This window comes from Myxocyprinus asiaticus, chromosome 3, assembly GCF_019703515.2.
Source record: "Myxocyprinus asiaticus isolate MX2 ecotype Aquarium Trade chromosome 3, UBuf_Myxa_2, whole genome shotgun sequence".
Classification (NCBI taxonomy): domain Eukaryota; kingdom Metazoa; phylum Chordata; class Actinopteri; order Cypriniformes; family Catostomidae; genus Myxocyprinus; species Myxocyprinus asiaticus.
Genome location: NC_059346.1, coordinates 5,838,181 through 5,864,764, shown reverse-complemented (window position 1 = coordinate 5,864,764; position 26,584 = coordinate 5,838,181). Strand labels below are relative to the sequence as shown.

Below are 26,584 nucleotides of genomic sequence, written 5' to 3'. Positions count from 1 at the left end.
TTTAGTACATATTGTTTTGAATTAAACTAAATCACAAATGCAACATATTACTGAATGCATACAAATGCTTATCTGAAGTGTTAACCTGGGCAATAATCATTTTTTTATTATTACAATTCAATTTCATAAATCATAAAATAACAATAACAACAATATTTTTTTGTTCTAATCATCTGACTACTGTACATGTTGCAAATTTTTTTTTCTTTATCTGTTTAAGATCATATTTCATAACCAAATATTCAACTGCTAATAATATTATCAATGCACCTCAAAACCGTGATACTGTGGTAATTTTTGTGACAGTTATCATATCGTGAAAATGTCACACCGTTACACCCCTAACCGCAACCAGGTGTTTCCAGTAGCTGCAGATTAGACCTGCACAACGTTCAGAATGAATTATTGGACCATTCTTCCTAAAAGAACTGCTTCAGCGCAGCCATATTCTTAGAATGTCTGGTGTGAACGGCTCTCTTGAGGTCATTCCACAGCATCTCTATTGGGTTAAGGTCTGGGCTCTGAATGGGCCACTCCAAATGGTGTATTTTCTTTTTTTTGAAGCCATTCTGTAGTGGATTTACTTCGATGTTTGGGGTCATTGTCCTGCTACATCACCCAACTTCTACTGAGCTTCAGCTGGCACACAGCAACCCTGACAAAATCCTGTAGGATATCTTGATAATCTTGGGGTTCATATTTCCCTCAATGATGGCAAGCAGTCCAGGCCCCAAAAGCAGCAAAGCAGCCCCAAATCATGATGCTTCCTCCACCATATTTCACTGCTGGGATGATGTTTTCATGTTGTTATGCGGTGCCCTTTTTATGCCATACATAGTGCTGCGTGTTCTTCCCAAACATTTCAACCTTAGTTTTATCAGTCAAGGTGGTCTTTGGCAAACTTAAGGTGTGTGACAATGTTTTTATTGGAAAGCAGCGGCTTCCTTAATGGTGTCCTACCATGGACACCATGACTGTTTAATGTTTTCCATATAATAGACTCATGAACAGAGATGTTAACCAGTTCTGATGATTCCTTCAAGTCTTTAGCTGTCACTTTAAGGTAGTTATTTTTTTTTTACCTTATTGAGCATTTTGCTGTGTGCCCTTTGAGTCATCTTGGCTGAATGGCCACTTCTAGGTAGAGTATCTTGTCTAACTGTGGACAGATGAATATCTAAGCTCTCTTCACTTTGTAACCCTTTCCAGTTTTATTCAAACAACAATTCTTGATCATAGGTCTTCTGAGATCTCTTTTTTTTTGTGAGGCATGGTCGACATCAGCAGATGCTTCTTTGAGCAAATTCAAAATGTTTGAGTGCTTTTTATAAGTCAAAGTAGCTCTAACCCACACCTCCAATCCCATTTAATTAATTGGTTGCCAGGTTTGCCAACTCCTGACTCTAGCTTTTGTTGATGTCTTTAGCCTATGGGTTCACTTACTTTTTCCACAGCACTGTGAATGTTTAATGGAATGTTTTTAATTAAGACATGAAAGATTATAATTGTTTGGGTGTTGTTAGTTTAAGCACATTGTGTTTGTCTATACTTGTGACTTTGATGAAGATGAGATCACATTTTATGACCAATTACTGCAGAAAACCAGCAATTCCAAAGGGTTCACATACTACTTCTTGCCACTGTAGATAATATTTAGGCTTAAAATTAGTATTAGATATCGTCTTTTGAGAAAAAAAAAAATAAAAAAATCCCTCGATAAACCACTACTTTTGAGCAAACAATAAAAGGACAGTTTCCACTGATGATATACCTTGGCTTGCACAATTCATTGTGTCAACTGCGTGAGTCAGTGAGTAAATGATTAATTATAAATGTGTACACAGTGTCCTATGAACTATAAGTAAACAGAACCGACAGTCTTTTTCATAATTATTTATAAAGGACTGTTTGATAACTATGCCATAGATAGTTACAATTATATGTTGTCACCGTCTCTCAAATTATTCAGAGGATATTTTTAGCATACTGATAATATTTGTTATTTACTTCATGTTGTGTTTGGCAACCCTTAAAATTTGCTGTAAGACAGCGTATAGCCCTTATTTACCATTTAGTTAGTATTGTGTTTTCCCACTTGCTTAGAGGTGTATGAGTCTTTTGAATCTGTGACTCTCATTTGAAGAGAGCGTTTTGTGTGAAGTAAGAGGAAGGAGCCCCACCGCCCCCGCTGGTATATACAGGTTGCCATTGTTCTCAGCATGTGTAAATGAATCTCTGTCTATTCATGGCTCAGAAAAATAAACAAAAATGATGTCTTGTCAGAATACCATCTGAGTTTTCATGGAGATCAAAGGAATATTCTGCACTACGGAAATGAGCCCAGATGCTGCAGTTTCTGTAAAATACTAAATTCATATGTACATGTCTAATATATAGAACATAATCTTTAAAGCAGAGACCCATATTTAGACATTTAGTTCACAGTTGAGTAGTTGTTCTTCCTGGAGAAATGTTTAGATGCAATTGTTATACTTTTCCATTAGTAAACATTAAAGAAGGAGGATTCTTTACAGTTAGACTTTTTTGGGTTTTTTTGTTTTGTCATTTGTTTGATTTGGTTTGTGATTTTTAATTTCAGTGAATGTTTAAAATAATATGTGTCATCAATCAACAGTGAACTCAAAAAAGTCCAAAGTAAATATTTAGTTGAATACTGCTTTTTTCAGTTTTCAATTAACTGTTTTTAGTTTTATTTGTTGTAGCTTATTTAGTGTACATTTTTCAAGGTTGTTTCTGTCACCCTAAAATTCAGGTCCTCATTGTTTTTGTGGCTGAAAACACACCTGTTTTTGAAAATGATCTAGTTTGATTATTGTGTAAAAGATGTTGTTCCCTTAAAGGAGTGTTTAATATAAGTTGTTGTGCTGTAAGCGGTTTATTTATGGAATGGTATGCAGAAATTTGTCCTACTCCCTGAAAGATATCACTGAAATAAGTGTCGTGAGATATCTCAACTGTCTCTTGTGACAGCGCTATACTATGTAAAATTACACAAAAATTTTGTCCACGGGCGATGGTTTTAAAGTTTTTGCCTGTCAATCATTTTGTGTCACGGTACGCAAGTAGGGAGGAGGACCCAAATGCAGGAATGAGTCAAAATAAATGATTTTATTAAACGAAAAACAAACAGGAAACATAAAACTCTCATGAGGGAGAAAACTGGTAAGAAAAAAAAAGAACTAAACATGATAAACAAGATAACAAACCAGACGAAACATACAAACGCAGGTCAACAGACATGGGAATGAAACGATCTGACAAACACAAGAGGAAAGGGAGGACAATATATACAGACAAGGCACAAGAGGTAACAGGTGAAGACAGTCAACATAATGAGGACTAAACTAGGGGTGAGGCCAGAGGGAACGAGGGGCGGAGTTGGTAGAGTACATGGCAAACGTAAACATTAGCCTAGACCATGTGCTCATACATAAACTCTGACAAAGACAAGGGCAGACAGAGATGGATCATGACAGTACACCCCCCCCAACAGATGCTTTTGCCGTCCTCACCCAACAGGACTGATGGATTGGACCAGGAGGGCAGAAAGCAGATCGAGGAGGGGGTGGGTGGAGAAGACCCGAGGAAAGGAATGGGCCAGGCCGAGGGACAGATGACAGACAAGGGAGGGTGGGTTGGGGAGACAAGGGGGATGGTCTGGGCCAGGTTGTAGGTTGACCAGAAGGCCATAGCAGAACCGGAAAAGGACCCAGAGACCTGGATGGACCGGGGAGGCCAGGACAGAGCCGGGGGATAACCCAGAGACCTGGATGGACGGGGAGGCCAGGACCGAGCAGCTGAGTTCAGCACCGGAAAATCCTAGGCCACTGGACAGATGGGGTCGGTGGTGGCTACTGGGCAGAGGTCAGACTGATTAGGGGAGGCTGCGGGTGAGGTAAGAGGTGGCACAGGACAGGTCAGACAAAGCTGGACCCTGAAGGGCTGGACAGACTGGGTAGGGGCCCCAGAGGACTGGACAGACCAGGCGTTGACAGCCGGAGGGGACTGGGCAGACTCGTCAGTAATTGTCGGTAGGGGACAGGACAGGACTGTGTCAGACAGGTCGACGACCGCTGGGGACAGGACTGAGTGAGTGGCACCCACTGGGGACTAAACAGACTGAGCAACAGACTGGTAGCTGTTGTCTGACAGGTGCTGGTTACTGGGTTGAGCAACAGACTGGTGGCTGGTGCCTGACGACTGTCTGACTGAGCAAAGGGCTGGTCGACGGCAGCTAGGTACTGGACAGGATAGTCAACGGTCACAGGGGACTGAACGGGCTTGTCGCAGGTCACTGGGGGCTGGACGGGATCGTCAATGGTCACAGGGGACTGGACAGACTTGTCAACAGCCACTGGGAACTGGACTGACTCATCAACGGCCACAGGGAACAGGACAATCTCGTCGACAGTCTTAGGGAACTGGACAGACTGAATGATTAAAGGGAACTGGACAGGCTCGTCAATGGCCTCAGGGAACTGTACAGACAGCGATTGGGGAAAGGCCTCCATGGCTGGGAGTGCTGGTAGGGACTGGGAAATGGCCTCTGTGTTTAATTTTTTCTGAGTTCTCTGTTTTTAAAGGTTAAAATTTTATCATCAAAAAACCTGTCTAATCAAATGAATTCATGGAACTTAAATCAGGCAAAATGAAACAGAACAATTATATTTCAACATGCCATTGCATTATTTTTATCAAATGAAATGCTTATACAGCACACTGGAGTTATTATTATTTATTTATTTTTGCCATATACATTTCTGCACAGTAGGGCATCACAGTATAAATGAAATCATTGATAAAAAAACAAAAACAATTCAGTATTGCTTAAATATAATGTAATTATTATTGATATATTATTTATTACTACATTGAATTTGACATTTTACTTTACAGAGGTAATGTATTTCTGTAGCAATTTCTTTAATATCACACATCTACTTAAATTGAGCTTTTATTTTGGTGGGAAACTGGATGAGGCACTTTCAGTTTTTATGTTTTTGACAACAGCTTCACACCACCAGATAAGCAGTTTGCTATATAATTTGCTTAAAAAAACGCAAAATGTTGCGATTTAATTAGCTAAATCATATATAGTCTGCATGTGCTGCATGCTTCAAGGTTAATAAGCACTCTGCTCTCTGTCAACTACACACACACACACACACACACACACACACACACACACACACACACACCTCAGTGACGCACATGATCATAATGAGATGTTTTCAGCAGCGAATGAACTGGCTACACAAAATTGCTTTGAAGTGCGCAGCTTGGTCCCTGTCATGATTAATGAACAGGGTTGGGGAGTAACGAAATACATGTAACGGGAATACGTATTTAAAATACAAAATATTAGTAACTGTATTCCACTACAGTTACAATTTAAATCATTGGTAATTAGAATACAGTTACATTCAAAAAGTATTTTGATTACTGAAGAGATTACTTTGCATTTTATTGTCATTTGTTTCATTTAATATTTAGTCCTTTCAGATGGAAAACATTTATACATACAAATGATGTGATCCAAAGTGCATTTGAACAGCGGTGAAACACTTTCTTATGATGTGTTACATTCATACGAGCAGACAGAGAAGTACGTTTGAAGTAAGTTTGGAGCAGAAGAAATAGAAATAAACCTTGTGTAAACTGTCAGCTTTACGTTAAGCTAAAATGCTATCTCTAGCCATTTTACATGCACATGTTACCAGGCACGATCATATTTTTTTATCAAGAAAATTCATGTTGGATCATAATTTATTTTTTCTAGTAAGATCTTTGATATTAGGGCAAAAATCGTATTCTTGATAATAATTTTTGTATTGTTTTCCTGTAAAAATCTTTAAAACAAGATCAGTTTGATTTATCTTGTTTTAGAAACAACACTGCATAAGATATTTCGGTTTTTCAGAGAATGTATTTTTAACGTGTATTTTGTCTTACTGTACAGGCAGAGTTTTTATAGTCAAAACAAGTGAAAAAATCGACCAGTGCTGAAGACGTAATCCAAAGTATTTAGAATACGTTACTGACCTTGAGTAATCTAACAGAATACATTACAAATTATATTTGTAGTGGAATACATTTAAAAAGTAACCCTCCCAACCCTGTTAATAAATAATCATCTGATTGCGGTTATTTGATCTAACCGATTATTGTGCACTACAAATTCCAATCACATCTTAATGCCCAAATAAGGGAATTTTAAGGGAAAATATAAATGCCATCAACACCATACCATTTGTTTGTAATTCAGTTGAACTCAGAGCGTCACTGTGCCACACCTTGTACGTCAGCCAGAGCAGTTCCTGTCCGGAAGAGTCTCGTGAAGTGCTTCTTAAGCGCTCTAATGTGCGCTCCGAAAACAGAGGCTTGCACCAAACTATAAAATATAAACTTTGATGGTAAGTGTAAAGCGCTCAGGCTTCACTTTAATTTAACAATCGTGTAATGGCAAATGTTCCTGGTCAAAGCGGGTTCATACGCAGTGTTAATGACACGCAGTGACAAAGATGAGATGCACGCTTACTCTATTTCTGTGGAGTGATAAAATGATGAAACAAAATCTCAAAGGTTTTGCTTAATGAGAACTAATGGCTCGTGGGTTTAATCAAAGAGCATTAAAATGACGTGAAAGAAATTAGGACAAATATTTTGTATTGTATAATATAATATAGTGTATTATAATATAAAATTGTAGGATATGATAAAAATATATATTTTATATATTTTTTTATAAAAAAAATTAAATGTTTTTGAGTTCCAAAAACAACAGTGTAAATGAGTAATTGACCAAAAAGAGACATATTTTAAGTATTTAGAAATAAGTTTTTAAATCCCTATAGGGAAATAATATATCCCTATTTTATGATTTGAGAAAATTAATCGTCATAGCCCTAAAATAATCGCAATTATTTGTTTGACAATTAATCGGCAGCCAAATGTCATAATCGTGACAACCCTACACATTGTGCACATGCAGACTGTATATCTATTTAATTAAATCTCAGCCTTTTGTGCTTAAAGATTCATCACACTAGGGCATATCATGATTTTGATTAGATTAATTGTTCATTTATACATACATATTATCCCAAATAGCCTATGCCAATTTCCATGACTTTCTGGATTTTATAGTTAATTCCATTTTTATGACTGGATTCCGCATTTCTGTCCGTGTTTTCCGCAAAGCGGAAAAAAAAGCAAATATCGAATTTACACTTACAATGGAAGTGAATGAGGCTAGTCCATAAACAATATATAATAAATATACACTTTCTAAAATGTTAACATGATTTTAGAGTGATAAAATCGCTTCCTAACTTTGTCTGTGTAAAGTTATATCCAATACCAATATGATATCCAAAGATTTTTGCCTTCTTTTATAATAAACAAGGAATCGAAATAGTCGAAAGTCGAAATATTTTTTGTGGTAATCAAAATGATGTCACAAATGCTGTTAATTGAGCTTAAGTTTTAGGTAACCCAAAACATTCCTTTGATTTCGTTTAGCTACATTTTGTTAGTAACATGCAATGTGTAGATAACTTGTTCAAATGGGTAGCTTTTAGCTGTAGTTTAACTTGTAGCTTTGCAAACTACTAAGTTTCAAAGTAGCTCCTCAAACACTGGATATATTGTTTCCAGGAGTTTTACATATTACCCACCATACAGGCTACCATCACAAACACTTGATTCCAGTAAACTGCTAATATTTGGGCATGCGTGGGCTGTTATGTTTTGGTGATCGGAGTCATATGAGGAATTTATGAACAATGTGGTAACCTCTCAGCAACCATAAAAACCACCTGTTATTTCATGCAGCCTTGAATAAGGTAACTTCATGTAGGTGATGCAAGGAAACTCTTGTAGGCAGTGAGCCGATGTTTTGTTGGTTAAAAGGTATTGTTTTTTACAAGACCTTGTTTCAGGAAAGAAAGGATGTTTTTCTGTCTTTTCTATGCTTTACAGCTCTTTGCCCCCTGGCAGTTCACAGCCCTTTGCAATATTAATACGATCTGTTTGTGTGACAACGTTATGCTTTCAACCAAAACAGCAAACAAGGTCTGCAAACACATGTAACACAGTACATGATTGGACATTTCATTTTCTTTTTACCCTGCAGCACTTTGTCTTGTGACCTGATCTGATGTCAATCTGATCCTGTTCGCCAAGGTTATTTGCTATTTGGTGATAAAAACTAGCTACATGTGCTTTTCTCCTGTAGTATATTAAAACTAGTCTTTTGCCAATGCAAAACTCACATCATTATGTTAAACTGTATTTCTTGTTTGCCAGGGCATTTCTTAATGGTTCCTAAGGTGTTCTGAATGGTTCGGAGTGCTGCTTTGTTGTTACAAAGGTCAGGACCGATGCTTCCTTTACACGTATTACACAGTCTGTGTAGGGCTCCAACTCCTTAGTGGGGCACCAAAAACTCCATCACGACTATACGTTTTTCAAGGACCCGATAGCAGTTGCCGAACTGAGACGATCGCCTCGCAGCTCGCACATGAAATCATTACTCGGTAGTGCTCTATATTTGCACTGACCTCAGACCTGTATACACCTTTCCTGGGACTTGGCATGGATCAAAAGTATTTTTTGAGGTTTTTCTTGATATTGTTTTATGGGTGTTTTTCCATTCACCGACATTGTTTCCTCCCGCTGCTGGTCACAAATATGGCAGCTGCGGGGAAAATGTGACGTCACTGAAACAGGTCAATACAAGTTGAGCTCAATCGATTGTATTTGTGGCATAATGTTGATTACCACAAAAAAATAAAAAAAATAAAATACAACTCGTCCCTTCCTCAAAGCGAGAGCAAAAATCGAGGTTACAGCGAGGCACTTACAATGGAAGTGAATGGGAATTTGTTGAATTTGTTGGAGTGTTTAATGGCAGAAATGCTAAGCTTACAATTTTATAAAAGCACTAACACAAGTTTCAGCAGAAAAATTCATGTATTATTTGAGCTGTAAAGTTGTTTAAATTGTTTTTGTGGTCAAAATTGGTTTTATATAGGATATTAGTTGTAAAATTGGTATAACTTTACACAGAAAAGGTTAGTAAGCGATTTTATAACACTAAAGTCACGGTAACACATATTGTTTAGGTCTTGTAACGATACTTTTAAACCCCATTAACTTCCATTGTAAGTGCTTCACTGTAACAAAGTTGTTTTTTGCTTCTTTCTTTTTTTAGAAGAACAGACAAGTCTAAATGAATTTCTTTGTGGTAATTATGCCACAAATGCTGTCAAATGAGCTTAACTTGTATTGAACCCGGAACGTTTTTGTACGTAAGTCTAAGGGATTTCTTTCACCCATTTTATCGCAAGCTGAAAATTCAGATTCATAAATGTCTTGTCAACTAAGGGTGTAGATTTGATTTGAACATTGAAGGGGTTGTATTGTGAAGCAGGGGTGGGGGGGTTGTACTTGCTAGTCATGATTATCATTTATTCTATTAGCAACAACAGTGTTTTTTTTTTTTTTTTTTTTTTGACATTGCCAATTTTGTTTTTCATCAAAATATTTGCTTTCAGTTTTTCTTTCTGCTTGGCCTCAAAACAGTTTCTTTTCTACATACATTTTTTTTTCCCCCAAGTGTAGTGCGTCTCAGACTGGTTTACAGGAAGAGTGAAATAGCTTCAGTTTCAATATGAGGTGGTGTCTGGAGATTTACTTACAGGAGGGACTGCATTTCGAGGCCTGTTTAAACTTGCTTTTGGCATTGTATATGCAGCTAACCCCACTCTGTGGCTTGCTGTCTTTTGTGGGGTCCATTTTGATTTCAAGTAGACTTTGAAAGAATATTCAGAGTTAAATACTGTACAATTTAAGATTAGATTAAACCTCAAATAATGCAGCTTGTTTTGGGGTTGGTGTGCTTGTACTTTTCTAATCAATTGCACTTACAATCCTATAGACTCAAACCTGAATATCTAGAGACTCTTTTGACTTGGGCCAGTATGCAAAGAAGCCACCTTGCAGAAACATTGCAGTATCGCTTAGAAGACCTTACCAACTGGATAGCAACGTTCTGGCAACCACCCAAGCATCGTGGAATTAAGTTTTGCATGGGCCAGTGCCACTCAGTTATTGTTACTATGTGTTTTCTTTTTTACAGCCTTTATACAGAAGTTGCTTTATTTATCAAGTGATGTAAATGAATTCTTCAGCCTGTAGGAGCTGTAGCAGTGTGCTAATTTAAGCTTTCTTAGGAATGCAGTGTTAGTTTTCCATATTTGCGCCTTCATGAATTCACTTCCATGTTTGGTATGTCCAGAACTGATAAGAAACCAAATATTGTTTTGGCACATTGTTTTTGCTTCAGTTTTCTTTAGTGTCATTCAGACTGTTATCAGATCAAGTATGAAGGTCATACCAATACCATTAAAAACAACTGAAAGTATTGTATCCACACAAGAGGGCTTGTATTATCAGGTCATAAACATTCTAATATAAGTGTTTTAATTCAGATTTTTAATGGTTATGGTTGGATGATAAAAGCAGATCAGGATTGGAAATTGAGGATTTTCTCAAATAAACCAGCTAATGGGAAGTAATCAATAGGGATTCTGCAATACAAATACATTTAAAAATTATAAATTAATAAATAAAATTAGGCTATATTCTGTTTAAAAGAAAAGAATGAAGCCTTTTGACATTATTTATACAGTAACAATTAAAGGAATATTCTGGGTTCAATACAAGTTAAGCTCTATAATATATATATATTAGAGGTAATTAAAGACAGTTGAACAAATTATACTATGATATTCAAATACTTAACTATTTAAATATATATTTTTAAATGACATCAATAAGAATTTTGGGGGGGGGGGGGGAGGGATATGCTTAAAGGAATATTCTGAGTCAGAACATCTATACACCTCCAATATTTTGTGGCATAATATTGATTGCCACAAAAATTGATTTTGACTTGCCCCTCCTTTTCTTTAAATAAAGCAAAAATCTGAGTTCCAGTGAGGCACTTACAATGAAAGTGAATGTGGCCAATCTGTAAACATTAAAATACTCACTTTTTCAAAAGTATATCCACAAGTTTTAACAGAAGAATTATTGTAAGTACTTTTAGAAAATGATAAGCTTCACATTTCTGCCCTTAAACCCTTCAAAAATTGGCCCTATTGACTTCCATTGTAAGTGCCTCACTGTAACCTCTTTAAAGAATAGGAGATTATGTTTTGTGGTAATCAACATTATGCCACAAAATATTGGAGGTGTATAGATGTTCTGACTCAGAATATTCCTTTAAGCATATCCCCCCCCCCCCCAAAATTCTTATTGATGTCATTTAAAAATATATATTTAAATAGTTAAGTATTTGAATATCATAGTATAATTTGTTCAACTGTCTTTAATTACCTCTAATATATATATATATATATATATATATATATATATATATATATATATATATATATATATATATATACAAATAAATCAAAATAATTGTAATATTTTTATTGTAAAACCGGCAGTGCTTAATTGTAATGAAAATAATGCCACAATGCAAAAAAATCTTATTGGTCCTCAAACAGAATTTCATTTTCTGAGTTTCACCCTAAAGTTTGTGCAGTACCAAAAGTGTGATGACAATGAGAAAAAGAAGGAAAAGTAGATGTCTTGCATAAGTGTATTGATTCAGTATCATGATTGCGAGACGTTAATGTTCCACCTCTCTTTCAAATAGAATTTTCACAAATGAGAATTTATAAAGATCTGTTTTAGATCCTGTAAAACTCTCCTTTAATCTTATGTCTCTGTGTTTTATTGTAGGTGTTATTGCTGATCACCAGGTCTTGGTTGTGTTTTGATCTCTCAGTAAGCACTACAGCGGAGTGCTGGTTTTGTCAGTATGCAAGTCTGGTTGCCTCTGGCTCTATTGCTGAGCTTGGGGGTCACACACTCTCTCGGACAGAACGGTGAGTCTGTTTTTATTGAAAACTTTAATATTTTTGGGGAATTTTTGGGACACTGCTCTAACAGCAGTCAATCAAGACCGAAGTCTTAAGTCCCGTTCACACAGGATGCATTTTTGCTTCCATTTGCGCTGTTCACACGAATGTTAACATGCACTAGACAGACATCTTTGACCGTTCTGATGCATCTTGCTGCTTTGTCATCATTTTCCAAATTATGCGGTAATGGAGTGTTTTCGAAATGCTCCGTTTTATCTGGATGTATTAACTAAATTAATGATTATTTTTATTTTGTTTTTAAAAAAAAATCATTTTCTCCCCAATTTGGAATGCCCAATTCCCAATGTGCTCTAAGTCCTCATGGTGGCGTAGTGACTCGCCTCAATCTGGGTGGTGGAGGACGAATCTCAGTTGCCTCCGCGTCTGAGACCGTCAATCCACACATCTTATCATGTGGCTTGTTGAGCACATTACCACGGAGTCACAGCACATGTGGAGGCATCATGCTATTCTCCGCGGCATCCACGCACATCTCACTACGCACCCCACCGAGAGCGAGAACCACATTATAGCGACCACGAGGAGGTTACCCCATGTGACTCAACCCTCCCTAGCAACCGGGCCAATCTGGTTGCTTAGGAGACCTGGCTGGAGTCACTCAGCATGCCCTGAATTCGACCTCGTGACTCTAGGGGTGGTAGTCAGCGTCTTTACTCGCTGAGCTACCCAGACCCCCAAATGAATGCATTTTCAAACAAAAACGTATACGTGTGGATGTGACCTTAACTGAAAAATGCGTTCCGTATGAACAGCTCCTTACAGCGTTTCTTAACCAGGCATGAAGCAGCAAATAATTTGTCGGTCCACACTTTAAGGGATAGTTCACCCCTCATTTACTCACCCTCATGCCATCCCAGATGTGTATGACTTTCTTTCTTCTGTAGAACACAAACAAAGGTTTTTAGAAGAATATCTCAGCTCTGTTGGTCCATACAATGCAAGTGGATGGTGGCCAGAACTTTGAAGGTCTTAAAAGAACATAAAGGCAGCATAAAAGTAATCAATATGACTCCAGTGGTTAAATCCATGTCTTCAGAAGTGATATGATAGGTGTGGGTGAGAAACGGATCAAGTCCTTTTTTTTTTTTTTTTTTTTACCATAAATCTCCACTTTTACTTTTTCTTTCAAAATGTGAAAGGATTTGAAAGTGACAGTGCAGATTTATAGTAGAAAAGACTTAAATATTCATCTGTTTCTCACAGATATTCATCTGTTTCTCACTTATCCTGTCGCTTCTGAAGACATGGATTTAACCACTACAGAAATAGAAACCAAGCAACAGGAAAAATTTCCTGTTGCTTGTCACTTGTCATGGCTGGTTGGGACAATAGTGATTGCTCTTAGTGCTTGATGCTTTATTTTATTGCCTGACGTTGCGAAGTTGAGGTTTGGACACAGGTTTTGCATTTTATGTATCACATAGTCTGAGATGGTATTGCCACTTATTTATTAGATATTTATGGAAATATCTTATCATATTACATGTTACAATTGTAAAGCACAGCAGAAATCATCCAGTGTACATTTGGCTTAATGCATTGAATTCTTTCTCTCTTTGTCTGTAATGTCACAGATCTTGGTGAACTTCCTGTGCCCCGTGGTTTAACGCTACAGTCGAATCTACCTGAACAGACTCTTTTTCTGACATGGGCGAGTGACTCATCGCATTTCGACGTTGAGATTTTCCACACTGAACTCATGAATGTGGTGCTAAATGTAAGAGCTCTTAAATCTCTGCTTTTGGCTGACAGTTTGACCATTAATCTCTTATTGCCTGTTGGTTGGGGTTGAAATGTGGCTTTGGATACGTTCCATAAAAGACCAGATAAACAATGAGGCTCATTCTTGCAACATGAAAACATCATGTTTTATGAGCCAACTCCAGGTCTGTTCAGGACAATACGGTTCCACCCACGGTATAGTAACGGAATTAAATGCAAATACTCTCAGACTGGTTTATCAGCACACTGTTTTTTTAGTCTCATATGAGTCACTGATTGTGACTTAAAGAGCTTAGAGTATATGTTTTGATATCAATGATTACATTCAAGTGTCAAACTTGTTTTTGAATTTGTATGTCAGTGGTTAGTTTTTCCATATTGTGAAGTTTCTTTTCTTATCAGCAGAGATTATAATGGTTAAACCCTTAAAGGGATGGTTCACATAAAAAAATGAAATGCTGTGATAATTTATTCACCCTCATGCCATTCCAAACCCGTAAGATTTTATTTTCCATAGAACACAAAAGGAGCTGCTTGGCAGAATGTTCATGCTGCTGTTTTCCATACAATGAAAATGAATAGTGACCATTGGCCAGATTCACAAAAATGTTCTTAAAGGTGCTATATGTAAGATTGACAAGTGTTTGAAATGGGTACTGCAGTCCAATTTCAAAATATTGGAGAGTTGTCTGCCCCGTTCCAGACTCGAAGCTCATGCGGGTTGCCAGAATTAGCCAACTCAGCATCTGTTTTAAAGGATTTCTTGGCTTTAAGCTGTCTCCATTTTCCAAAGGCACCTCCAATATTTATCCTTGTTTTACTACGCCTCAGGTCATGGTGGTATTTTGATGGATGGCGACGCTTTTTAGGTCAGGTGGAATCTATTATCTCTGATCCAGTTTGTTTGCTGGCTTCCATGGCTGCAGCACGCAGTGTGGTTTGCTTGCAAACTTGTTCAAATCTGGCAACTCGGCGGTGTCTAAATACTATTGGTCAGTGGGCAGTGGGTGGGATCACACAGGCCAAAACATAAACAAAAGTCCTGGCCCGGAATGGAAACTTCAATGTAGAATAAACTGGCTGTAGCATTGTTATCAGAGAAGCCAGTAGTTCAACTTGGCATGTTTCCTAATTCTCTAATGACACAATATGAGTTAGTACAGTAAAAATATTACATATAGCACCTTTAAGAAAAAAAAAGATGTCCGTAAGAATGTTCCTAAATGCAATTCGTTAAAAAAAATGTACGTTCTGAAGTATTTTCTTCAGAATAAAATGATATTGTCTGATTATACTAGCCTACTCATGAGGTTGCCTTGTCTAATACAACAAATTCGATATGTCAACACTGGTCAATCAGAAAGACAATTTTATCTATCTATTAACCTTTTTTTAAAGGGTTAGTTCACCCAAAAATGAAAATTCTCTCATCGTTTACTCATCCTCATGCCATCCCAAATGTGTATGCCTTTCTTTCTTTAACAGAACACATTTGAAGAAAAATAGAAGAATATCTCAGCTCAGTAGGTCCTTAAAATGCAAGTGGATGGTGATCCAACCTTTTGAACAGACTGCAAAGGTTCCGATATACTTCCATAGCCCTTTTCCACCGAAATTGCGATTGGTGCTAGTGCCGAGCCTGTGCTCCGCTGGTTCACTGCTGGGGCAAACTGGAGCCTATCGTAAACCCGCCGTGCATTTCCACTGACCTGAGAGCCGAACGGTGACGTAACGAGTTACTGTCTACGTGCTAGTTTAACGTGACTACCTCAGACATAAACAAACATGGCACGTCATAGTGAGTTTGTATAGCTTTTACTCTTGTTTTTGAGGACGTTTAAACATACGGATTAATGAAATCCACCGTTATTACATTGCTCAACAAGATTGCAAGAGACAACATCTATGCTAAAGACGACCGATAATGACATTATTTTGTATGAACTATGGCTTGCAAACGTAAACTGTTACAGTGGAATCATTATTAACATTAGTGTAGCAGATGGTTGTGTTTGGATTTTTGCCATATAATATTATTGATTGAGAATCCTACCGTTTTACTTAACAGATAGCCGCGAACTTCCAAACTTAGTTTGTAGCTGGTCAAAAATCCCCTTACAGAACAGAACAATGCACAAATTAAGATGACAACAGTGTAAGAAAAGCTGGAAAATATAACAACTTGCTGAGATCAGCTGCAGAGGACACCGGCGATTCACTGTTTATCATGATCATTACTGGCTGAATTCAATGCCCCGGTTAGTTTGCAGGCTGGTCGGTGTCTGAGTCCAAATCATCGTTGCTCCGTCCATTGTCGCTTTTGTTTAGGTCCTTCTTACGGTCCCTACACTCCCTTAAATGTTTTTTAATTTGTTTATAATTTGGTCAATTGTCCGATTGAAGGCGGCGTGCATCATTTCGTGCTGTATCTTCGCTCTCTTTGAATATTTTATCCTTTGCGATCTCTCTCTAGTTTATCTCAGATCTCCGTAAATACCATATTGCAAGTAGAGCACTCGTTTTGTTGTGTCTGATAATTTTGTGGGTTTTTTATTGTTGTTATAGAGCGAAGAAGTACTCTTTGCTGCAGACGGTAGCTACTGTTGTTGTTTGGGAAAACTTAACCATGGTGACTGTGCCCTGTTTACAACAGTAGGAGGAATGCTGTACAGAAGCTTTGTTGGTTTTTGTTTAGATCTGTATTTGTATCTGTGTGTTTACTCACAATGGTGCGTTTCTGTGCTCATCCTGGGATGTCTTAACCGAGAGAAAAACGTGAAATTACGTTCGAAACATGCCAACGCGAAAACGTCACACAAGACACCTTGTGAACCTCACCCTCTTGTGAATGCGTATACTGCTGCTGACCGGAAGCGATGATTTATAGTTAAAAAGTACTTAAATATTGTTCTTTTTTTTCACACCAACAGCAATCGTTTCTCTTTAGAAGACATTAATTTAACCAGTGGAGTTGTATGAATGACGTTTATGCTGACTGTCTGTTCTTTTTAGAGCTTCAAAGGTCGGATCACCATCCACTTGCATTTTAAGAACCTACTGAGCTAGGTTTGTGTTCTGCTGAAATAAAAAAGTCATATACATCTGGGATGGCATGAGGTTGAGTAAAAAAAATTTTTTTATACTATACCTTTAAGTAGCAAGCACCTCGCAATATTTTTATTTGTATTTTTATGGAAAGTGCATAAGATGTGTTAGTTTACAACATTAGGAGAATTTACTTGCAATTTGACAGCGTTTAATATGACATGAAGGAAAAGAAAGGAAACTTCAGTAGATAAGAGCTGGGGCTTTTCACTGAGGAAATTACTGCAAGGAAAAAAGTTCTTGGGAAGCTTGATAATTATATCATATCGGAAAGTAAGAGGCGGGTATGGGAAAGGGTGGCGGAGGCTGTCTCCGCTGTGGCCAGCTCCGTTAGGGATGTGGGGGAGGTGGAAAAAAAGTCTAAGCCTTCTAATGATCTACGTAATTTATGTTTCTATGGACTCTAAAGATTGGGGTGAGAGAGCGCTATGCAGTGCATCCGTTTGATTTGATTAGCATAATTGGTCACCACATTAGGAAGCTTAAAAAAAAAACATGTATTGTTTGTATTTCATGATAGCATTTACATGGTTAGAAAGCTAAGAATAAAAATAACATAAAACACAAAACAGTCAAAAATGCTTTTTGGTCTAAAATCACATTACTACTTAAACAGCCCATTGCGTCTTCCGCCTCAACATGTTAGAACGCATCATATATAAATCAACAACTTCATTAAACATCTTACCTTTTGGGATTTAAGACAACTGTAAGGTTATCCTAACTTAAAGATGTTATGTATTACAATTTCTAAGAGTTTTTTCTCCTAAATTTGAATTCTTCTTTTTTTCTTAAGTTAGAAATTAAGAAGAACATGGAAGTTTAGAAGAGTTTTCTTAATGAATCTGGCCCCAGGTTTTGTCAACCTCCAACAGTAACAAAAAGCACCATAAAAGTAATTCATACAGCTTATATATAGGAATATTCTGGGTTAAATGCTGCTTAAGCTCTATCAACAGAATCTGTGGCATACTGTCAAATACAACAGAAAATTATATCTGTTAGGCTTTCATTGTAATTGCATTACTGTAAACATGTTTTTTGTTGCTTTTCAACTGAGAGATGAGTCTACATGACTTCCTGTGGTAATCGATAGCATGCCACAGACTCTGTCGATAGATCTTAAAGGGATAGTTCACTCAAAAATGAAAATTCTGCCATTTACTCAACAATGTCGTTCCAAACCTGAATGACTTGCTTTCTTCTGTGGAACACAAAAGGAGATGTTACACAGAATGCTACAGTCACCATTCACTTTCATTGTATGGACTTTTTGTGTTCCATTGAAGAAAAAATTTTTTTGTTCTTGCTGAGCATTCATTTTCACACAGAAATGCTTCACATTACAGATGTAAAATGGGTCGTGAATGCCGTTTCATGTTGACTTCAAAATGGAAAGAGTCAAAATTGCATTTTCAGTCTTTTGTTTTAAAAATCTGTTTATTCAAGATGGATTTATGTGCTCACTTTTTATTTGTAGGAGACAGTGGCAGTTCAAGCAAATCCTTCAACAGGACAACATGGTTGGAGTTGGCACTCCCCATTACCATTGGAGTGCACCTCTCACTCTGTGCACATTAGAGCACGAAATCAACAAACAGTCAGCCAGTGGAGCCCCTTTCAGACCATTCCAGGTACTGTAAGATGAATCGAAAGGTGGATTCTACGATCTATTTAGGCTTACGATGCTTTTGGGAAACGGGGCCCAGATTTGTTATAGTTTCAGATTATTTGTCATATCACTTTTACTTAATTTTTTGCTATAAATGAACAAAATACTATTATGGAGCCAGTATAAAAAAAATCTGTTCAAAACCGTGTCCTTGCCTCACCCAGAATTAGATACTGTAATCCTACAATAATAATTTTACATTAATTTACACATCTTAATTTAGCAGACACTTTCATCCAAAGTGACTTACAAATGAGGAGTACAACAGAAGCGATTCAGCCTAAGGAGGCAGTAATAGAAGAAGTTCTGTAATGTGAAGTTGCAAATTGCTCAGAGAAGCACAATTACAGAGGAAAGTGAGAGACCGGGTAAAAGAATGGATTGAGAATTTGTATTTATTTTTTAAGAAGAAGAAATTAGACCGTTATTGTATTAGTATGATTGGGTTAAGTGCTTGCGAAAGAGATGCGTTTTTAAATGTTTCATAGGGTGTGGTCACACTTGTAGTTTGGATCTCTTGTTCTCTTGGTCCGGACCAAAAAAGAAATGATACATTTAGTTCTGGTTCGCTTAGCGTTCACACTGGCATTTTTAACACTGAACCTAAAGATCCTGCCAGAAGAGTATTGCAGTAGTCCAGTATAGATATAACAAGAGCCTGGACAAGGAGTTGTGGTGCATGCTTGGAAAGGAAGGGTCTGATCTTCCTATTGTTATTTAGAGCAAATCTGCATGATTGGGTTTTTCTTGCGATTTGGTTTGTGTCCAACTGACGTCAAACACATCCCCAAGATTTCTGGCAGTCCTGGATGGTGTTGATGAGTCTAGTTGAACGGAACAGTGATGATGAACTGCTGGGCTCGCTGGAACAACATCTGTCGGGTTCGATTTGGCAGGAGATTTCAGGCTTCTATTCCAGCATTTGTCCTTGCGTGTTTACGCCATGCCCTTAAACAAATAAAATAAGGTCTGGTGGCAGAAATGCTACTTACTTGCTCAGATGACATATTTTTTGGCTATACCTCTTGTAGGACTGTCTTCTTACTCTCAGTGACTCTTGGTGTAACTAGTCAGATCCATTCTGATGGTGATCAAAGACAACCACGAGTAAACCTCAAACTATCGGATTCATCCGCGCACAAGAGCAGTGCTGAAGCACAACTGACGTATACAACAAAATAATGTTCCTCTGCAAGGAACTTGCAATTTTGTGTTTCAACCACAGATGTGGAGAGAGAGCCCAGAATTCTGGTAAAACAGTTACACAATTAAAGTTTTTTTTTTATTTTTTTTTTTTATCTGTTACAATGGCAAGAAAAAGTATGTGAACCCTTTGGAATTACCTGCATTTATGTGTAAAATTGTCTTAAAATCTGGTTTGATCTTCATCAAGGTTACAATAATGAACAAACACAATCTGTTTTAACTACACAAATTATTGTATTGTTCTTGTACATACTGAATACATCATTCAAACCTTCATGGTGTAAATTTGAAAAAGTATGTGAACCCCTGGAAGAGTAACATCAACAGAAGGAGTTGGCAAACCTGGCATTCAGTTAATGAAACGAGATTGGAGGTGTGGGTTATAACTACTTTGACTTATAAAAAACACTCAAATATTTTGAGTTTGCTATTCACAAGAAGCATGTACTGATGTGGACCATGCCTTACAAATAAAGAGATTTCAGAAGACCTTCGATCAAGAATTGTTGTGTTGTATAAAGCTGGAAAGGGTTACAAAGTTATCTTGAAGAGCTTAGATATTCATCTATCCACAGTTAAACAAATTGTCTATAAATAGAGATGATTTAGTACTGTGGCTTCTCTCCCTAGAAGAGGCCGTCCAGCCAAGATGACTCAAAGGGCACACCACAGAATGCTCAATGAGGTAAAAAAGAACCCTTGAGTGACAGCTAATGATTGAAGGAATCATTGGAACTGGTTAACACCTCTGTTCATATGTCTACTATACAGAAAACATTAAGCAGGCATGGTATCCATGCAGGACACCATGAAGGAAGCCACTGATGTCCAACAAAAACATTTCTGTGCACCTGAAGTATGCCAAAGACCATCTTGACACTCCATAAGGCTACTGGGAAAATGTTTTGTGGACTGATGAAACTAATGTTGAATTGTTTTGGAAGAACACAAGTCACTGCGTATGGCATTAAAAGGGCACTGCATACCAACATGAAAACATCATCCCAATGGTGAGTACGTTGGAGGGAGCATCATGATTTGGGGCTGCTTTGCTGCTTCGGGACCTGGACTGAATGCCATAATGAATTCCCAAGTTTAACAAGATATCCTACAGGATAATGTAATGGGTGGCAGTGCGCCAGCTGAAGCTCACTAGAAGTTGAGTGATGCAGCAGGACAATGACCCTAAACATCGAAGTAAATCCACTACAGAATGGCTTCAAAAAAAGAAAATCCACCTTTTGGAGTGGCCCAGTCAGAGCCCAGACCTTAACCCAATAGAGATGCTGTGGAATGACCTCAAGAGAGCCGTTCACACCAGACATCCTAAGAATATGGCTGAGCTGTAGTAGTTCTGTAAGGAAGAATGGTCTAAAATTCCTTCTGAATGTTGCGCAGGTCTAATCTGCAGCTACTGGAAGTGCTTGGTTAAGGTTATTGCTGCCAAAGGAGGATCGACCAGTTATTAAATCCAAGGGTTCACTTACTTTTTCCACAGTACTGTGAATGTTTAATGGGATGTGTTCAATAAAGACATGAAAGATTATTATTGTTTTTGTGTTGTTGGCTTAAGCACACTGTGTTTGTCTATACGTGTGACTTTGATGAAGATGAGATCACATTTTATGACCAATTAATGCAGAAAAGCAGTTAATTCCAAAGGGTTCACATACTTTTTCTTGCCACTGTATTTATATTTAAACAATTTACTGAAGCCCATTCTGTACATCTGTTTGTCTTTAGGGTCTGATATTCCTGAGAAGGCTGGATCTCAGATGTTTCCTCAGGATAAGATGGTAGCTGTGGGCAGCAACATGACCTTCTGCTGTATTGTTGGTGAGAATAAAGACTTTGACAGAATTTTGTACAAGGGACAGGAGATGAGCGCCACGCGCTTGAGCAGAAGAACTTATGCTATCTCAGTAACCAATCAACCACCGTCTGGCAACACAAGCACCAATGTGGTCTGCAGCTCCCAAAGAGGAATCCTTACTGGAGCTGTGGTGTTTGTTGGCTGTAAGTAGAATTCAAATCTTCTGCATTGTGCTTTATCATTTAAAGGGATAGTTTACCCCAAAATTTAAATTCTGTGATTTACTCACACTCATGTTGTTCCAAACCAAAATGAGGGTGTTTCTTCAACTTCAACAGGCACTTTTAGCATCGCAGAAGAATGATGTCATTTTTCGTAATTTTTATTTTTTATTCCCAACACTGTCATTTCCAGCACATCTCAAATTCTGTATTGTGTTTTAATAGAATTCAGTGGTGAAAATGGCGCTGATGGAAATTTTTAAGGCTAATTTCATTGCTTACATTTTATGTATCCTAAATTACGTATCCTAAATACACACATTTAGATATATTTATACACTTTTTGAATAATTTGGCAAAATTACAGTTTGATAAAAAATGACACCTAATACAAATACTCTCCTATCAAGTGATATTTATCTTGATTTCCTTTTGTTTTCTTCAAACATCATTTGTCTCATATTTCATCTCAAGTATGCTCTTCACTAACACTTTTGTCGACTTGGTTAACAAGTACACTAACTTTTGAAAAAACTTTATTAGGGGCAAAATTTTTGGGTGAGGTGGAAATGACGCAAACTGTGGGACAGACGTAATTTTTGAAACATTGCTAGAAATAATTTTCAGTATATAAATATTGAAATGGTTTGTTTATTTCACTCTTTTATATAAGAAGTTGAAGAAACACATGACTTTCTTTCTTCCATGGAACAAAAGGCATGTTAGCCTCAGTCACCATTCACATTTACTGCATCTTTTTTCTGTACAATGAAAGTGAATGGTGACTAGCACTCTGCCTAACCTAACAAGTATAACTTGATTATATTGCGTGTCTTTTTTGAAAGTTGCAAAGTTAAATTTCCAAAAACAGGAATATTTAAGTGTAATAACCACCACTAGATGATTTTTATGCTCTGTTAGAAAGAAAAACCGTAGATGCGGCTTGTTGTTTGTAATTGCTGTAGATCCACCGGGCGATGAGAGTTTGGTTTGTGAGACTCGGGACCTGACATCCGCAGAATGCTCTTGGAAAAAAGGACGGGACACTCACTTGAGAAAAAAGCTCAGCCGCACTAACTACACCCTTAATGGAAGGCAAGAAATAGACAACACAAGAACCATTAACCACACACACCATCCCGATTGGCATTCTGAACTGTAATGTCATTTGTACATAAGAGATCACTAAACAGCAAACCACATTAAATGAGATGGAAAGGGTACTTATGTAATTTATATTTTGTTGCTCATCCAAGAATTCCATTAATGTTCTAATGTTATTAGAAGGCCATTTCTTGCCTGAAAGTAAATGAAAATCTGGACTGTATAAGCCATATTTTGGTCTGCAGGGATTGTTTGGAGGCTAATGAAGGGAAGATCTTCCGGTGTAACTGGACCGTCTGGGATGGGAACTGGACTCTAGTGGCTCGAAATCCTCTTGGAACCGTTCAGCTCACTGACTCCGCCCGTCTTACTGATCGCGGTACCAGCACCAGCAGCTACATTTTCAAAATATTTATTTTATTCCCAAAAATATTAAGTGGCCCTTAAAAGTATTTGAACACTGAAGCCACGCTTTAAAATGTATGAATGTCATTGCATTAGATAACAAAATATCAAACCAAGTAGCATTTATTTTAAAGAAAGATAGCACAAGCAAACTTTTCAAACAAAAAATATACTGTTTAAAATGAAGGTGAAATCTATTTGGATAATTTTTTGTCTGCAGTTAATGTCATTAATGACTCTATACATTCACAAATGACCATGCAGGGTTCCCACGGTCATGGAAAACCTGAAAATATCAGGGATTTTTTTTTATTTATTGTGATTTCCAGGCCTGAAAAGTAATGGAAAAGTAATGGAAATTTGTACAATTTTTAAAAGTCATGGAAAAATCATGGAAATTAATCAAATACAATTCTAAAATGTAATGGAAATTAGAACATTTCAGAAAAAGTCATGGAAATTAAAATTATAAAAAGACATGGAAATTAAAAACAAGTCGTGGATAAATCATGGAAATTAATAATAATATGTATATATAAGTCATGGAAATTATAAAAAAGTTATGAAAAGTAATGGAAATTAGTGCAATTCTAAATATTCATGGAAATAACAATTATAAAAAGGCATGGAAATTATCAAATTCTAAAGCAATGGAAAAATCATGGAAATTTAAAAAAACTTATGGAAAAAAAAGTCATGGAAATTAATAACATTTTAAAAAGTCATGGAAAAATCATGGAAAAATTATGAAAATTAATACAATCCTAAAATGTAATGGAAATTAGTACATACCAAAAAAGTCATGGAAATTAAAATTATAAAAAGGTATTGGAAATAATAGAAATTAGCACAGTTCTAAAAAGTCATGGAAATTAAAATAAAATAAAAAAGGTTATGGAAAATTAATGGAAATTTTAAAATGACATGGAAATTAATACAATTCTTAAAAAGTCATGGAAATGAATATATATATGAGAGAGAGAGAAGTAATGGAAATTTAATTTTTTTTTTTAAATATTCATGGAAATTAATAACATTTTAAAAAGTCATGGAACTGAATAAAATTCTAATAAGTCATGTAGAAATCATGGAAATGAATACAATTCTAAAAGATTATAGAAAAGTAATGGAAATTAATAAAATTCTAAAATGTAATGGAAATTAGTACATTCCAAAAAAGTCAGAAATTAGAATTATAAAAAGACATGGAAATTAAAAACATTCTAAAAAGATATGGAAATTAATACAATTCTAAAAAGTTACAGCAAAGTAATGGAAATTAGTACAATTCTAAAAAGTCATGGAAATTACAATTATAAAAAGGCATGGAAATTATATAGTTCTAAAGTCATGGAAAAATCATGGAAATGTAATAAGATTCTAAATAAAAATTATGGAAAAGTAATGGAAATGAATACAATTCTAAAAAGTCATGGACGTTTCTATAGTAAATATTTTTGTAGTTATATATACTAACCTAATTCATCAGCTAAAAGTTGTGATTTGTGAATGCAATCTCTATAAAATGATGTGGTTTTAAATTCTTATTCAGTAATCATTAACTACTGGAACAGTCAGGGAAATTCATTGGGCAAATGATGTAGGACAACCCTTCCTCAGTACCAGTCGGTTTGAAAATGGCTCAGGAAAAATGAAGTTAATTCTGAGAAAAGATCTAACATCATTTGTTTGCAGATCGATGCCCCTTGGATTGACATTTTATATCTAATGCAATTACATTTAAACATTTTATATGTGACTTAAGAGTCCAAATTATTTTTGATGCTACTGTATCTACATAAATGCAACCAGATAGAGTTTGTCATAATATTCGTACGAGTCAGATTGAAGGTGTGTATACTAGAAAAGGTTTTAAAGGTTGTGTTTTTTTTGCAGTACATCTGTTGGCTCCGGTGAATGTGACTGCAGTAGATGTGAAGGCATGGAACGCCACACTGCAGTGGAGCTGGTCTGTAGCGGCGTATAAAAAACTGGACATGATTTGCCAGCTGCGGCTCACCGGCCATGAACAGTTCATCACAGTAAGTTTAGTGCTCCACTTTCACCTTTCAGAAACTTGGCACAGTGTGCTTTTTAATGTGATTTTTGGAGTTGACAAAAAGTCAGATAAATTTTGTTTTCATTTTCTTTGTTGGGTGAACTGTCCCTTTAACTGTCATTTTAAGTCAGTTAATCTATTTTGAAATTATTATGAATTGTTTTAATATTGCTACTAATTTCTAAGATGATCCGATATCTTTATATATAATGTTTATGTCTCTCTTTCTTTAGCACAACTACAGCAGCATGGGTTTATCGTCTGTGGTGCTAGAGGGTTTGTGGCCAGATGTCGACTACACAGTGTCTGTGTGCTGTGGTTCTCTGCACAGTTTCTGGAAATGGGGAGATGAGAACGGCCCCTACAGGATCCACACTAAAATGGACCGTGAGTGGATCTTATTCTTAAACAAAATAAGTCTGTGACTGCAGAAGAGAAGTAAAAAAACATAGATCTAAGCTTTGTCTTTTATGTAGTCACCACCAGTATTAGCAATATTATATGAAGGTTATTTAAAGCAGTGGTCCAGTGGTTAGTGCACAGTGAGATGTGGTGTGATTGGCTATATAAGTTCGAGGGCGGCTTGTATCATTTTCCTGTCTTTTCCACTTCATTTCCATTATTCCTAATATGTCTTTTAATGCAAAGTAAGAAAAGGCCAGAAATATGAAGTTTATATAATGCCTGTTAAAAGTTTGGATACATTGGACTAAATTTGTTTCTTATGATGTTTAAAACCTTTCGATCTAAAGACTTAAGCTTAAATGCTATTTTTGTAGAAAAATTATGCCTATTTATTAATTTCTTTACAGTAAAATTTTTAATTTACCTTTTCTTTAAATTAATGGGTTTAACCAGAATTTGGATTAGTGAAGGAAATGTGAACTCCTTCAATCCTTTTTAAAAGCATCCCAGTTTAAAAAGTTGAGAGAAAGCCCAGAGCTGTAATCTAGACGAAGGGTGGCAACTTTGGAGAAGCTAAAATATTAGATTTTTATTTATTTATCTATTTTTTTTATTTTTTTTTTGTCACCATATAATTTGTGTTATTTCATAGTTTTCATTTTGTTTGGTAATGTATAAATATATAACACAGTTTATGTATTTTAAGGTCCCGACTCTCCCGATATATGGATCTGGATGGACGGTGAAAACACAGGACATGTTTTGTGGAAAGTATGAACACATAAACAATTTTACATTGACCATCCTGAGGGATAGACTGAAAAAAAATAA

The 26,584-nt window shown here is 36.5% G+C and overlaps 1 protein-coding gene across 1 annotated transcript in view; it reads left to right on the top strand.

The window, feature by feature from the left end:
- Positions 1-26,584, top strand: part of LOC127424124 (leukemia inhibitory factor receptor-like) — a 46,579-nt gene that overhangs the window by 5,914 nt on the left and 14,081 nt on the right. Inside the window, exons 2-10 of the mRNA XM_051669041.1 lie at positions 11,839-11,984; positions 13,616-13,758; positions 18,349-18,502; positions 21,490-21,762; positions 22,746-22,875; positions 23,130-23,263; positions 25,186-25,331; positions 25,582-25,735; positions 26,460-26,524. Coding sequence (XP_051525001.1) covers positions 11,918-11,984; positions 13,616-13,758; positions 18,349-18,502; positions 21,490-21,762; positions 22,746-22,875; positions 23,130-23,263; positions 25,186-25,331; positions 25,582-25,735; positions 26,460-26,524 — 1,266 coding nt within the window. The 5' untranslated portion in view covers positions 11,839-11,917. The remainder of the gene's footprint in view (positions 1-11,838; positions 11,985-13,615; positions 13,759-18,348; positions 18,503-21,489; positions 21,763-22,745; positions 22,876-23,129; positions 23,264-25,185; positions 25,332-25,581; positions 25,736-26,459; positions 26,525-26,584) is intronic.